The sequence below is a fragment of the Octopus sinensis genome, linkage group LG10 (assembly GCF_006345805.1).
Source record: "Octopus sinensis linkage group LG10, ASM634580v1, whole genome shotgun sequence".
NCBI classification, from domain to species: Eukaryota; Metazoa; Mollusca; class Cephalopoda; order Octopoda; family Octopodidae; genus Octopus; species Octopus sinensis.
Genome location: NC_043006.1, coordinates 63,180,615 through 63,197,028, shown reverse-complemented (window position 1 = coordinate 63,197,028; position 16,414 = coordinate 63,180,615). Strand labels below are relative to the sequence as shown.

Here is a 16,414-nt window from a genome sequence, read left to right as displayed (position 1 = left end):
CTTACGGCAATTGATGATCTTTAGTTAACATTTGCTGACAACGATAGCCACAAATGAATGAGGAAATGTGGAAATGGCAACACAATAACAACACACAGTGTGTCTGTGTGTGGAGAAAAACAACGAAGATAAATAAATCAATAGAAGCAAAAACAAGATTTAAAGTGAATAGAAAAAAGCGTAAAAAGGAGCATAAACATAAATAAATAAATAAAAAATGAATAAACGTATCGATAAGAAGTGAGTGAAGAGAAGTGAGGAGTGCAATATGGTGTAGTTTGATAAGAAAAAAAATAAACAAACAATGTAATCGATAACAGACTTTAAAAGATAAAATTATGTAATGATTCGATTGTTGAAAGAGGAAATAAGAAATATTTAAAGCAATAACATCTCCATATAAAACAAACAACAAACAATTGGCAACAAAATCGTGAATTGGCGGTAAAAGTAACTACAACAGTTGTAGGAATATGAAAATATAAATAAAAATACCAATATCATCAGGGATACACATTAAATTGCGTATCTTTTTTATTTTTAGCCTCAACTAATCATACATCATTAATGTAAGTTTGAAACCTTTCGCCGGAAACACTGAATGTTGTAACATCAAATGTTGCTTGAAACTATAACGTTTTTAATAACAACTTTCATATCCTTTCTATTTAAATGCCATTTTCATCTATATTTTCACCAGTCCATTCTCCCATTACACAGCGCAATATACTTTATACTAACTAATATCTGAGACTTGTCTTTGACTAACTTGGAGGGTGCTGTGTTCAAAATCACATTAGTTTCTGTTTATTACAACAGTGCTTTTGTTCTACGATATACCATCATATTATTTTGATAATAACTGTGAAAATGTATACGATTACAAGAACTTGACTAAAATACATTTAGTTGACGTATTAGTTATAGCCATTCTGGAAAATATTTGCTCCATCAGTTCTAGCTTTGGAATTACAGCATATATTCAATGGACTACACTGAGTGCAGCGCATAATCTTTAATTTCGGAGTTTTAAACATTTTTTTTGTTGCAACTATTCATAGAGGACATTAATACCTTGTATTAATTTGCATGGATGTAACGTGACCATCAAGATCTATTACAGCTGGGGGAATTAAGCTAAGTGAACTATTTCTTCCGGATATATCGACAAGAGGTGATAGGGAACGTAAGATATATACTTGATGGTAGATTTCTGGTTCAAACTTCAATGGGATTATCCTGGCTGTTATCATTCCAGTAAATCATATGAAAGAAACTTCATACACAGTAGTTTGATTCACGAAATTTACAACTTTAATGTTTAGACTTGAATTTAGAAATTGCATGAGTAATCTGAAAAATGCTCTGTGGTTTGTTGGGTTGTGCTTTTGTGTTAATGAAAAATATTTTCATTCTCGTGTTATCGTAATATTTTCTGACATACAGTGTGCAGTTTGATTATGTGTTCTGTTTATAAGTTTCTTTATATAATTATGCAGTTATCCGTTCTGTAAACAAGATGCATTTGTTTTAGTATATATCATTTGTAATAAATAAGTACTTTTGGTTGAGTGCTTGATCTTTTATAACAATATCGGTGAAGTTGTTGCAATGCGCTATGTTGTAGTCTACTAATCTATTAGTGTACTAGTAATTCACTAATGTTTGTTCCACAACATCCACGTATTTGTGACGTGAACCCTTTCACCATATAGCCACTCATGCACTAATGTAATTTTTCTCATATAGTTAAGATTTTTCACATGGTTCCGGGTTCATTCCCACTGCGTGGCACATTGGGCAAGTGTCTTCTACTATAGCCTCGGGCCGACCAAAGCCTTGTGAGTGGATTTGGTAGACGGAAACTGAAAGAAGCCCGTCGTATATATGTATATATATGCGTGTGTGTGTTTGTGTGTCTGTGTTTGTCCCCCTAGCATTGCTTGACAACCGATGCTGGTGTGTTTATGTCCCCGTTACTTAGCGGTTCGGCAAAAGAGACCGATAGAATAAGTACTGGGTTTACAAAAGAATAAGTCTCGGTGTCGAGTTGCTCGATTAAAGGTGGTGCTCCAGCATGGCCGCAGTCAAATGACTGAAACAAGTAAAAGAGTAAAATAGTAAAAGAGTAAAAGAGTAATATACTGAACTTTAAATAAAACCTTTGTAGGCGGTTGTATCAAAATTTTCATGGGTTAGTTCGGCAGCGTGCCAACGGATGCTAGTACCTGTATGCTGTAGTCTGCGATTTTGTCATGGATAGGAATTTGGGACAAAAATCCAACGTGAAATTTAGCGTCAAACTCGAGAGGTCTGCTACAGAGATATTGAGTATGCTTTGGCAAGCTTGCGACGATGAGGCTATGGGTCGTAGGCACTGGTTCGAGTGACACGGGTGCTTCAAAAGTAGAAGAACGTCCCTGGAAGACGATGAGCCATCAAACCCGGAAATGGGGAGAAAATTCATCAGCTTAGTCATGAGAATGATTGGAGGACAATCAGCGACATTGCAGATGATGGTGTGTCGCATGAGAACGTGCAGGCAATCCTAACATCTAAATTGAACATGCAGCGTATCTTTGCCAAGTTTGACCCCGTCTGAGCAGAAAGAACATCGCGTCGAAGTTTGTCAAGATCTCCGTTTGTGTGTCGCTGGTGACCCATCCTTCATGTCGAGGATCATCACCGGTGACAAGAGTTGGGTCTATGGGTACGATCGTGAGTCGAAGCAGCAGTCCTCACAATGGAAGAGCCCTTCATCTCCACGACCGAATAAGGCACGACAGAACCGCAGCTCGATCAAGAACATGATCACCTTTCTTTTCGATGTTCGCGGTATTGTGCATCAAGAATTTGCACCCTAAGGCCAGACCGTCGATCGAGAGTTTTGAAGTGTTTCAGGGAGGACATTCGGCGAAGGCGATCGGATGTGTGGAGCACGAAGAATTGGGTTCTTCACGGCGACAATGTACTCTGTCACCGAGCTCTCCTCAATCGCGAGTTACTCGCCAAAAACAATATAGAATCGCTTCCGCACCCACCCTATTCGCCATATTTAAAACCTACGGACTTACATCTCTTCCCCAAGATGAAAAGGTTAATATAGGGCGTAACAAATATCAGAAAATCCAAAAAAAAATGTGTGTAATAGGTGTAAAACAACTTCCTATGAACGAATATGAAAAAAAAAATTCGCGCACGCGAAAGGGGGGTGGGGGAGAGGCCTCGGAAAATTCACATCGGGAAGTTCCGAAAGCGTCTGAGGGGCTGACCCGGGCACCAAAAAAAAAAAAATAGTGTAATATTGTTAAAACAACTTGCTCTAAACGAATATGAAAAAGAAATTCGCTCTCGAGAAAGAGGGGTGGGGGAGAGGCCTCGGAATATTTATATCGGGAATTTCCGAAAGCGTCTGAACCGGGCACAAAAACAAAAACAAAAACAGCGTAATAGGTGTAAAACAACTTGCTCTAAACGACTATCATGAAAAAAATGCGCGCTCGCGAAAGGGGGGTGGGGGAGAGGCTTCGGAAATTTCACATCTTCAGTCCACGGCCTTTAAACTAAGAAAAAATAGTGTAATTGGTGTAAAACTACTTGTTCTAAACGAGTATCAAGAACACACACTCACACATGAATCATAAACTCCGTATTTCGCAAAAAAAAAAATAAAGAGAAGAAATTCTGGAAAAAGTGAAGAAATGTTGGATCTCCGCCATGTGAATCAAAATACGTGTCAGAAACATCTTGAAATACTACAGAAATTATGTTACGAAAATGATAATGTATACATACCTCTTTGAGTGGTCCATCGATAATGATGATAAAAAATGAGTTGGATTTGAACTCAGAATATTGACTAACACAACTACATACTACAAGACTCAAAATATTCAGCCAAGTCACCACCCTTTAACTAGCAATAATAATAACATCAATAACATAACAGCCAAAAGATTTATTTGTTCTGAAAATAACAATCATAGTAAATAAATATGTTCTTTAATATTCACATTCATGTGCACAGTTAAACACACTTACATACAAACAGTCACGCATGCATAATACAGAACGGAACACATAAATGAAGGATGCATTACTTAGTATATATTACATCTAGAGAATTTTGATTAATAAGTCAAATATGCAAATTATAAAGATAATTAATTGCTTTACTAAACAGTGGGAAAAATTTGGGAAAAAAATACACGCCAAAACTAATTAATAAAGGATAATTAGGGAAGGATTGACACAAAATAATAATTTTTTCTGATAAATGCATCTTAATAAGTGAGAAGAATTGCATATATCTGAACTATTTCAAAGAAAAGCATAAATTTAATGTTTAAAATAGCTTTAACCAAGGAATGAGATCCAACATTTCTTCACTTTTTCCAGAATTTCTTCTCTTTATTTTTTTTTTTTGCGAAATACGGAGTTTATGATTCATGTGTGAGTGTGTGTTCTTGATACTCGTTTAGAACAAGTAGTTTTACACCAATTACACTATTTTTTCTTAGTTTAAAGGCCGTGGACTGAAGATGTGAAATTTCCGAAGCCTCTCCCCCACCCCCCTTTCGCGAGCGCGCATTTTTCTCATGATAGTCGTTTAGAGCAAGTTGTTTTACACCTATTACGCTGTTTTTGTTTTTGTTTTTGTGCCCGGTTCAGACGCTTTCGGAAATTCCCGATATATTCCGAGGCCTCTCCCCCACCCCTCTTTCTCGAGAGCGCATTTTTTTTTCATATTCGTTTAGAGCAAGTTGTTTTACACATATTACACTATTTTTTTTTGTTTTGGTGCCCGGGTCAGCCCCTCAGACGCTTTCGGAACTTCCCGATGTGAATTTTCCGAGGCCTCTCCCCCACCCCCCTTTTCATATTCGTTCATAGGAAGTTGTTTTACACCTATTACACACATTTTGTTTTTGATTTTCTGATATTTGTTACGCCCTATATTAACCGATGAAAATGCAGCTCAAATGTCGCCGTTGTCGGGATCAAGAGCGAATCGCAGAAGGTCCTCGATGCGCTTACGGAAAACTACTTCCAAGCTGGATTCCAAAAGTGGTAGGCACACTGGGACCGATGTTTTGGTGCGCAGGGTGACCATTGCGAAGGAGATGATGTTAAAGATTAAGTAAATATGTAATTTTTATTAAACATAACTAGTCCGGAAACCTTTTGATACCGCCTTGTATGTCGCTACTTGATGCAAATTTATAGGCGCAGGAGTGGCTGTGTGGTAAGTAGCTTGTTTACCAACCACATGGTTCCGGGTTCAATCCCACTGCGTGGCATCTTGGGCAAGTGTCTTCTGCTATAGCCCCGGACCAACCAATGCCTTGTGAGTGGATTTGGTAGACGAAAACTGAAAGAAGCCTGTCGTATATATGTATGTATATATATATTTGTGTGTATATGTTTGTGTGCCTGTGTTTGTCCCCCATAGCATTGCTTGACAACCGATGCTGGTGTGTTTACGTCCCCGTCACTTAGCGGTTCGGCAAAAGAGACTGATAGAATAAGTACTGGGCTTACAAAGAATAAGTCCCGGGGTCGATTTGCTCGACTAAAAGGCGGTGCTCCAGCATGGCCGCAGTCAAATGACTGAAACAAGTAAAAGAGTAAAGAGTAAGAGTTTTCTGTTTGTATATGTTTTAGAAATACGGTGGAAATAAATAAATAAACTATCACAGGAATATTCTTTGTAGCGTGGAATGAACTCGCAAACAATGTACATGGGTCTTGTCATCAGCAATCGGATTGTATTATTGAATAGTAATTTGATCAGAATGTGTTGAGAACTTTAAACTTGATCTAAGAACTTCAGTTTTGATTCTTAGGTGGTTCTTTCCTTTCTGAAAACGTCACACTTAATAATCATAGCGCACTGAATGTCGATATCTGATGTAATGCATATTGCATAATTATACACTGTAAAGTTGTAAAAGATCGTGTATAGTTTGTGAAATGTAAGATTTTATTAAGAGGCTTTGTTGTTTGCATCTGGCGAGCGAATCTGCGAACCGGTTTCTATTCAGAGATGTTTCCCACTTATGATGCTTCTCTAATTATTTCCTCTAATGTCTAAAGATATATTTAACTGCAAATCGCTTTATGGCACTTAATACAAAGATATGTTCGATCATTACTGAACATGCATCTCGGCAATATACATCTCATATAAACTCTCTCTCTCTTTCTCTCTCCCCTTCTGTGTGTGTGTGTGTGTGTGTCGAATAAAGCCTTTGAGTGGATTAGATAGACAGTAACTGAACGAAACCCGTCGTAACACACACACACACACACACACACACGCATACATGTCTGTGTTTGTACCCCACTACCACTTGACAACCGGTGTTGGTTGTGTTTGCGTCACGTAACTTAGCTGTACGCCAAAGACACACACACATACATATTAATATATATGACAAGCTGCTTTCAGTCTTCCTCAGCCAAACTTTCTCACAAGGCTTTGGTCAGCCCGAGGTTATAGTAGAAGACACTTGCCTAATGTTCTTTCTGAAAATTATTTATTGATTATAAAAGCTTGTTATCTTATTATTTAGCTCAATATCACAGTGGTCAACAATTAGCTTTGTAATTAAACAGATTCTAAGTGCCACAAGTCCGTCTCTTTTAAAGACACAGTGTAACCAGAACAGTGGCCTCTAACACCGTTCACGTGACAGCTTAGATTATCTCAGTCAATAGTTAGGGGTGTCACGAAAGTGTAATTTTAATCAAAACAATATCAGGAATGATAGCAAGAGTGTAGTGAGACAGAAAGGTGAGGTTAGAGAAACTTTGGAAATACTGATGTTGAATTACAGATGTATTGAATAGAATAATAGAATTACAGCAGTATTGAATAGAATAATACGAACGGTTACCCAAATGATTCGGTTTTGCAGATCACTACCTCTGGTTGTTCTATCTTAACGAGCCTAAAATGTTTGGTAATTTCAGAAGAAATCATCCTTGCACTATTACAGTACCGTATTTCTTTGTGCTTTCAAAATCCTCCGGTTATTGAACTAACCGTAACATCTCACATATTTTAACGGTATTCTTCAGCTCGACTCGGACGTTTTACAATTCTTTATCGATTTAATAGATTTCAGATAATATATATGTGCAGAATATTGCCATCAATTATGTAGAAATGCTGACACGTCTATCAAAACCATTTATTGTCTCTAAAACATAATGTCATTTTCATGCCAATAATCTTCCATATTGAATTAAAAGACGTTATCAGTAAACTGAAGGACTATGAACGGCATTAAAAGCGATAAATATTGAAGTGAGAGAATTAATTAAAGACAAGGAAACGTTATTAGGATAGACAATGGAAGTAATTTTATTCATCTCTGCAACCTTTTATATTACGTTGAAAGCAAATATAATAGATAAAGTGAGAAACTTTCTAAACGAACAATATTTATTAATTGACCAGGCTTTTAGAAATGAAAAACAGATGTTGTGTGGATGCTATATCAACATACAGGCTATAGAAATTATCGGAAGTCCAAAGAATAAACCGTGCAAATAATTCAATTTACCCTATGACTCCATTTACAACAAATTGATAGGTAGCTTCTATATCAAAAATGAAATCTAAGTTTATAATACATGGTGATTGCTTGAGAATTTTTGGCAAGAGATTTCATTATATTTTTTTATGCCCTCATTGGAAATACAGGTAACCATTTTGAAGAGAATAAATATACTTAAGTGAATATCAATTTGTGTTTGTGTTTAAATGTACGTATTATAGCCAGTTGGTGTTTAAAAAGAAAGAAGCAAGAGAGATAATTGATATCATAGATATATAATTATTTCAAATACAGCAATTTAATGGAAATTTTAATGAACTGTAATAAAATACTAGAACACATGATTTAATACTTTAATTTCAGCCAATTTTATGTGTATATTTAAATCATTTTAGTCTCTTTCTTATCCATTTATGTCATGGACAGTCTGCAGTTTAATTCACTGAATTTAAACTAATTTCAATGCAAATGTTAGGTTAACAAACGTTCAAAAATCAACAGTAGACCATAAAGACATGAGTATTAGAAGGAAATGTTGCATTCGTAGTACGGTAGAACTACACTAATAACGACTAAATACGTGTAGCTATATATCTTTTCCTAAATCACTGCCAATCAAGCAATGATTCGCTCAGTCAATCAATCAATCAATCAATCAATCAATCAATCAATCAATCAATCAATCAATCACTCAGTCAGTCAGTCTGTCTGTTTGTCTATCAGTCTGACTATGTGTGTTAATGTATATACCTCTAAACATATTAATATATATTTGATAGATTCTCTTTTCGGCAACGACAAATGAACGTTCAGTAAAATAAAACGTTAATCATGTTCTATGGACACGAATATGTCTCTTCAGGCTTGCTGGTACTTTGAAAAATCTTTTGGAAAATAGAACAACTTGAGGACTCAGTGTGCTCGAATGCTTGTGAATCATTACTATGTGTTTTCTTGAGTGGACAGCAAGGCCTGCTTTGCTTCGTGCCATAAAACGACAATGACAAGTAAGGTTTCCATTTAGAGGAGCAGCGTTTTGCTAGCGTGCCTTCACACTTGCATGAACTTGGTCCCGATGTTGGAGCCTACTTTGTTCAAATTTTTGAACTGAGGAGAAGCAGGACCGGCACCAGGTCCTGTGTTCTGATATTTTGTATTTACAGCAAGAAAAGGGAATGTTGCATTGCTTCAGATTGTCCTTGAAGCTCAAGAGTGGCCGTCCAATGACACTCCGTTGTAGCTGGACAAGTAAGACGTGTTCTTGTTTGTCTCCTGTCCTCGCTTGTTTTACGCGTTCGCCACCACATACTCGTTCAGACTCAGCAGCCCTTCCTGTTTGTTTTCACTGCCCTGTTTGTGTTATCAATTTTGACCCTCCGCAAAATCCCAAATTTTATTTAATTTGCTTTGGTCTGTTTTATCGAAAGCGCATATTGTTGTTAAATGCTCGAAATACGAGACTAGAAAAACAGCCAGCAACTGATGAAGGGTTGTTCTTTATGCTGCTTGCTTTGTTTTCCATTTGTGTCTTTCGTTGTACGAAAGAATAGTTCATGCTTCGTACGTTTTTGTTGTACACCTTTCGTGACGTCCTGTGCCCACATATGCACACTCACACACACACACATACATATATATACACGTATAGATATATGTAGGTACATATACGTATATATATATATAATATATATATATATATATATATATATATATATATATATATGCAATATTTTGAACTAATGGGTATATGCCAACTAGTGTGTTGAGTAAAGCATATTCCTAGTTTGGGGTACCTGGTGTCGTCACATATGGGATTTCCCCTAGATCTACGTCAGGAATTCCGCTGTGTCGAGATAATAATTGATGAAAGAAAAGGAAGATAGATTCAGTGCGATGATCGTTTCGACCCATTCTGCAACTGCCTGTTATCGGTATGGTATTGTGCATACCGATAACAGGTATGCTAGATATACTAAGTTCTAGGAATGCTGTTCTTGCTCGCTGTATTTTGGATATAACCGGCTAATGAGGCTAGCTACAGTTGTCCATGAAATATATAGCATAAAATTATATAGAACCTGTCAAAGATAGGTTACATTTAGCTTAATGGGAGGAGTGTGCATTCCCGAACAGGAACACACGTTCGGACAGGTGTGCGCGCGCACACACGCACGCCATTACAAAATCATAATAGAGAGTAAAAACTGCCAAAGAATAAGATTAAGGGGTAGGAATCTAAATTCTTGGTTATAAACAGAGATAAAGCATACAGACACACACATCAATTATTTTATATATATATATATATATATATATATATATATATATATATATATATATATATATATTATATATAGAGGGCATTATACATACATGCCAGATGGCATTATACATACATGCCACACGCTAAGAGGGACAATTAGTCATTTCTACCATTTTGGTAGAAATGACTAATTGTCCCTCTTAGCGTGTGGCATGTATGTATAATGCCATCTGGCATGTATGTATAATGCCCTCTATATATAAATTAATATGTTCAATAAGAATAATTATTTTCGAAATTTTTTCTCTTATGAGGTTTTCACGCTATCTACCTGACAATTTCTTGTTAAGTTTTCCTTATTAAGTAGTTGTCCTTAATTGCTATATATATATATATATATATATATATATATATATATATATATATTACGGAGATGTACTTGCATAGCAAGTGATTTGATCTGAGGTCGTGTGCTGAAACGAAAACAATTGACATATATATACATACATACATATATATATATATATATATATATATATATATATATTATATATATATATATATATATATATATATATATATATATACTTTTACTCTTTTACTCTCTAACTTGTTTCAGTCATTTGACTGTGGCCATGCTGGAGCAACGCCTTTAGTCGAGCGAATCGACCCCAGGACTTATTCTTTGTAAGCCTAGTACTTATTCTATCGGTATCTTTTGCCGAACCGCTACGGTACGGGGAGGTAAACTCACCAGCATCGGTTGTCAAGCGATGTTGGGGGTACAAACACAGACACACAAACATACATATATATATATATATATATATATATATATACATATACGACAGGCGTCTTTCAGTTTCCTTCTACCAGATCCACTCACAAGGCTTTGGTCGGCCCGAGGCTATAGAAGAAGACACTTGCCCATGGTGCCACGCATTGGGACTGAACCCGGAACCATGTGGTTAGAAAGCAAGGTACTTACCACACAGCCACTCCTACGCCTATATATATATGTATATATATGCATATATATGTATATATATATATATATATATCATATGGGGGAAAGAAAACGGAACCACTACAATCGTTTCGACCAGTACCTTGAATGAAAGATGCTGTACAAGCAGTTATGATGCATTGTAGAAGCAGGTGCGTCTCCTCGGGTGACTTTTCAAAAATTACTACTTTTCTCTTGCTGTTTTGCTTATTTCTAAGACAGTACATTTTAGTAAGTTTAGCGTACTATGCGTCTCCATAACGAACAGAGCTATAATGAAGAATTCTTTGTCATATGAACAATAAAATAATGTATGCAAAGATAAAAGGAAAAGGAAACTTAAATGAAATAGATGAATCAAATAAAATGTAATACACCGATAATAAGACACCGTTAAATAAAAACATAAAATATACATTCGATCAGAATAGCAAAAAAAAAAAATCAATCGGGCTCTGATATTGACCATTATATTTCATCAAAACAAATACACACATACAAACATATATACATACATACATACTACATACATACATACATACATATATATATATATATATATATAATATATATATATATATATATATATATATATATATATGTGTGTGTGTGTGTGGGTGGGTGGGTGTGTACAGGTGTGTCAATTCGTTATAGTCGTTTCAAGCGACTCCTTTAATTGATTAATGAAAACATTGCATCATTTGAAAGAAACCGTTCTCGCCAGATGGAAAAAACAAACTGCTCTAACATATTCACATCATAATGAAACTCAAAATATTTACATTGTTTCTGTTGTCATATCGCTGGCAGAATGAGTTTAGAAAGTACTGCATATCTTGTCAAGTCTACTATAATTTAGAGAGTAGCAGCCGTCTAGAATAAAATCTATTGGGAATTGTCAACGGTATTCTAAATCAATCAATGTTAGACGATCTACTAAACCCTATATACTGGAACCATTTTTCCAGCTTTGTCTACACAAAAGACTAGGGCGTGGCGTAATAATAAGGGAATGCCTGATGGGGAAGATATGATAATTGGAAGAAAGAGGGATAAGAAGAGCTAATACTTATTTTGATTATCATATTACAGGCAACGACAATGAAAAAAAAGAAAGACGTAATATAAATTTAGGGGTAGAATTTAAAATCAGAGAATATGGGAGGTATTATAACTTAGCCAATTTGTAATATTAAAGCCAAATATTTAAACCAAGATATAGAAGAAGGTTAAAAGCTAAATCTAAAACTTAATAATTGGATAGTGTAATATATAAGAGAAAAATATATTAAGACTTTTCATAAACTTAGTGAATAAAAGATCATGGTAAAAATATTTATAATGAATGTAATACGGAATTAAATTATCATATAAATAGAAATTTAGAGTATACGTTAAACTAATATAAGAACTATTTGCTTCATTACGAGAGGATGAATATAAAATCTCTGAAGAAATGGTATCCAATATATGGAGTAATTAAATTACAGATATTTCAAATGTGTAAGGAAGTACATTCAGATACCATATTTAAACAAATTTAGGCATATAAACACTTAATGAATATACTACGTGATTGAAAAATATAATAAAATAAGAATTCACATATACAAATATACAATGAATTATATAACAACCCCATAAAAAATTATAAATTAAAAACACTATGAAAGTATATAAAAGGATATATAAATGTATAAAAATACCAAATATAAAATATAACAATTTATAAAATATAATGTGTAATTACAAATATAATAGTAAAACATTACATTAAACAGTGAGTTATATGAAAAGAAAGTATAAGTTGCCAAACAATCTACAAACTATAAAAGCCATACAAATGTATAAGAGGGTATATAAATGCAGAAAAATTGAATAATATAAAATATAAAACTTTATAAGTTATGTATTTATAATTTATATTTAATTAGAGGATGTATCAGCCTCAGGAAGGGGTAGAAATGCTAGTTCAATACCCAGTATTTCGGGGGAATGAATTTCCTTTAAATAACAGGTATATTTTAAAGATATATAGTTAATATCCATTTAAAAGAAATGGAAATGGAGACTAGGACGTTAATATATATATATATATATATATATATATATATATATATATGAGTGTATTTGTGTGTGTGTATATATATATATACACATATACATACACACATATATGGAGCAAAGAATGGCTGAACTTGGGTTTGGGGGTAGATAACGCAAATCTTTAATTCATACACTACAAATGATAACAATATCAGGGGCTCTAAAAATCTGCGAGACCTTCTTAAGATTTAATGGATGATGAACAAAACAATACGCTTTCCTTCACAGCTTGCCAACAAGTCGTGGTCAGTCAAAATTTATTATTCTGAAATAAAAAAGACAGCACACACACATACACACGTATGCATATATATACATATAAATATATATATATATATATATATATTATATATATATATATATATATATATATATATATATATATATATATATATATATATATATATATTATATATATATATGTATATACACATACGTACGTGTATATACATATGAATAAGTAAGTCTTTTTATATTCCTAAGACTGAGGCATAACAGGGTGGAAAAATATTACCCGAATACCAAACTAATGTACTTTATATTAAAGCTGAAAAATTATCACAAAACTGTCACTCATAGTTCGTTGGACAATTGTGATATATATATATATATATATATATATATATATATATGCGAAGGTTCTGAGAAAAGTAGAGAGAAAGAGAGAGAGAGAGAGAGAGAGAGAGAGAGAGAGAGATAGAGAGTGAGATAGTGAGAAAGCAGGAGAATTGGGTATATAGAAAGTGTTTGGGTAGGATGTGATAGTATCATTCATAAACTCTCTTACCTTGGTAGTTTCCATTCGACATCGATGAGAACCGGCAAAAACATTTGTTTCTTTAGAACCATCTGTCTGAGGACATTGGTTGATGTCTACTTTTTCCAAATCTATATCAATGCCACTTGTGCCTCTGTAATAATAATCAGTAGAATATTTATTAATTATAACAATAAATATACTCTGGTAGTTCGCATTTCTATAGAACAGTAGACATGACATAATAAGTCTGATATCCTCTTCATGAAAAATATTATTCAACATAATCACACAACTAAATGACTGTAAGAATGTAGTAAAGAAATAGTCTGAAAAGCTTTAGAATTACGAAGAGGTAACGGTTGTATTAAAAAGAACATGAAAGTTGTATCTCATTTTGAAAGAAGCAGTTTATGTTCAAAGGTATTGCGACTATAACCATCTTGTCTCTTTTACGGGTACGTAGTCTGCACTGTCCAGTGTACCCATTCTTTTCCTGAGAGGATTGGGTATGATTTAGTGGAGATTAGACTGTTATTTCTAGCATTTCGATAGAACTTATTACATCGACCTAATACAAGCACACTTGTTAAAATAGTTATGAGACGTATTTAAACGTCCCATTTGCAATTGCCACAACTGATATACAATCACCTTTCTGAATGCAGTGAAAGGGATCATATAAAGATATGTACTTTGTAGAAAACTGTTCATGTTATGAAGGATTTCTCACACAATTTGTTATATACCGCGTGTTTTGTCTGTGTACTTGTATGCTACTATTTTATTTGCTTCTGTTGTTCTTGAGTCGTTCCATGTCAACTGTAATGGAACAGATTTGTCATTAAAAAAATTCCAGTCGTGATCACTCCATGTTTTCCTTCATGTATTGTCATTATTTAACGTGTTCTTTTCGAGGGCAACTACTTGTGAATAGAAAGTTACATGGCTATTGTTTTTATCGCATCGAGCGTTTACATTAAAGCTATCTTACAAAATAACATTTACAAACAATATCATTCTGTAAAATGTACAAAATGTACCCTAAACCAGTAAATACCCATGTTTGGAACAGGATTTTGGAAGTTGCTTAGTCACCTATTTTTTGTGTCACGACACTCACTCATTGGCTTTTTTAATGTTTTTTTTATGGTTTCACCATGGTTCCTTGGCTCCAGCATTTTTGTTCTCTTAAGTTATAATTTCTCCTCAACAGGTAGCGCAATAAGTCGGAGAAGATTCCTTGTTTGTGTTATGTCCTCCGTTATTTGTTATACTCTTAGCTACCCTTCTCATATTCATGGGAATTTTTTCTCCTGGAACATTCATCAAGTCGGTGAGTCATCTTTGAATTTCAAGCAATTCATTATCTAGTTGGTTCATTTCCCCTGCATGTCCACCCACCACAGTATTAGGGTTCACTGTATTACTTTCCTGTTCCTCATCCTTGGCAGTCCCATCACCCTTTCCCTGTTCTTCCTGTCTACTCGTCTCTCTACTTTCAACTACTACCTCTGTGTTTTCAACTCGGACCATCCTTTGTGGCCCATCTGCAGGGCCTCTCAGACTCTCACTAATCCAATATATTTCTACTCTAGTTAAGTGACCATTCTTCCTAATCATTCTCACTTGGTTCATCAGTTTATTTTCTGACATTGGACCTATATTCTTTTCCATCCAAAATTTCAAGGTACGTCGGCCTCCTCTGTACCGTCCACTTACGTCTGTTTTTGCGCACACCGTGTATGTGAACTGTTGTGACATAACAACCGTCCAAGGCCAGATCACTGCCTCTGATCCAGGCGGTTTCGGACGTGCCAGGCGGGAAACTTTCACCATGATCGGCTGTAGCTTCAAAAGAAATGAAGGTGGTAAGCATCTCCCAATATATACAAACTGCATAATTGCAAAAACTGTAGAGACCAGCAAAACTTATAAAAAGAAGCGAAAAATCAGAAATTCAAAAATTCAAAAATTCAAAAGGGGCCGATACAGCTTGGCACCTGTGACGTCGCAACTCGTTTCTTCAGCTGAGTTAAATTTTGGAATTGTAAGCTACACCAATGCTAGAACGGGACGACACTGCATAGTGCCGAAGATCCCAGCAATGCCATCACGCTTCAGGACCAGCTTCTGCAACAGCCTGGGTTTCAAGGGCCCACAGCTTTTTAATATTCTCCCAAAGAGTCTGAGGAACTTGCACAAAGTAGATGTAGCGGTTTTTAAATCAAAGCTGGACATCTTCCTGTCAAGAGTCCCAGATGAACCTACCTCACGGCAAGAGGTGCAAATGAGAGTAGCTGTATCAAACTCCATTCTTCACCAAGTGCCACATATTAGACGAGGTTCGTCGCAATAACAGTGTAGCACAAAACGGCGGTGCATCAGCATGGCCGCAGCTCTGAGCTGAAATTAGAAACAAATATATATATATATATATATATATAGTGAAGGCGCATGGCTCAGTGGTTAGAGCGTCGAGCTTACGATCGTGAGCTCGAATCCCGGACTGGGCTGTGTGTTGTGTTTTTGAGCAAGACACTTTATTTCACGTTGCTCTAGTTAACTCAGCTGTAGAAACGAGTTGCGACGTCACAGGTGCCAAGCTGTATCGGCCCCTTTGCCTTTCCCTTGGATAACACTGGTGGCATGGAAAGGGCACGCTGTTATGCATGGGCGACTGCTGGTCTTCCATAAACAATCTTGCCCAGACTTGT

At 35.3% G+C, this 16,414-nt stretch overlaps 1 protein-coding gene across 7 annotated transcripts in view; it reads right to left on the bottom strand.

Moving 5' to 3' along the window:
- The window catches only part of LOC115216514 (probable G-protein coupled receptor CG31760), an 895,090-nt gene that overhangs the window by 177,379 nt on the left and 701,297 nt on the right, over positions 1-16,414 (bottom strand). For all 7 annotated transcript variants that reach the window (XM_036506718.1, XM_036506717.1, XM_036506716.1 and 4 more), the window contains one exon: positions 13,728-13,851. In XM_036506718.1, coding sequence (XP_036362611.1) covers positions 13,728-13,851 — 124 coding nt within the window. The remainder of the gene's footprint in view (positions 1-13,727; positions 13,852-16,414) is intronic.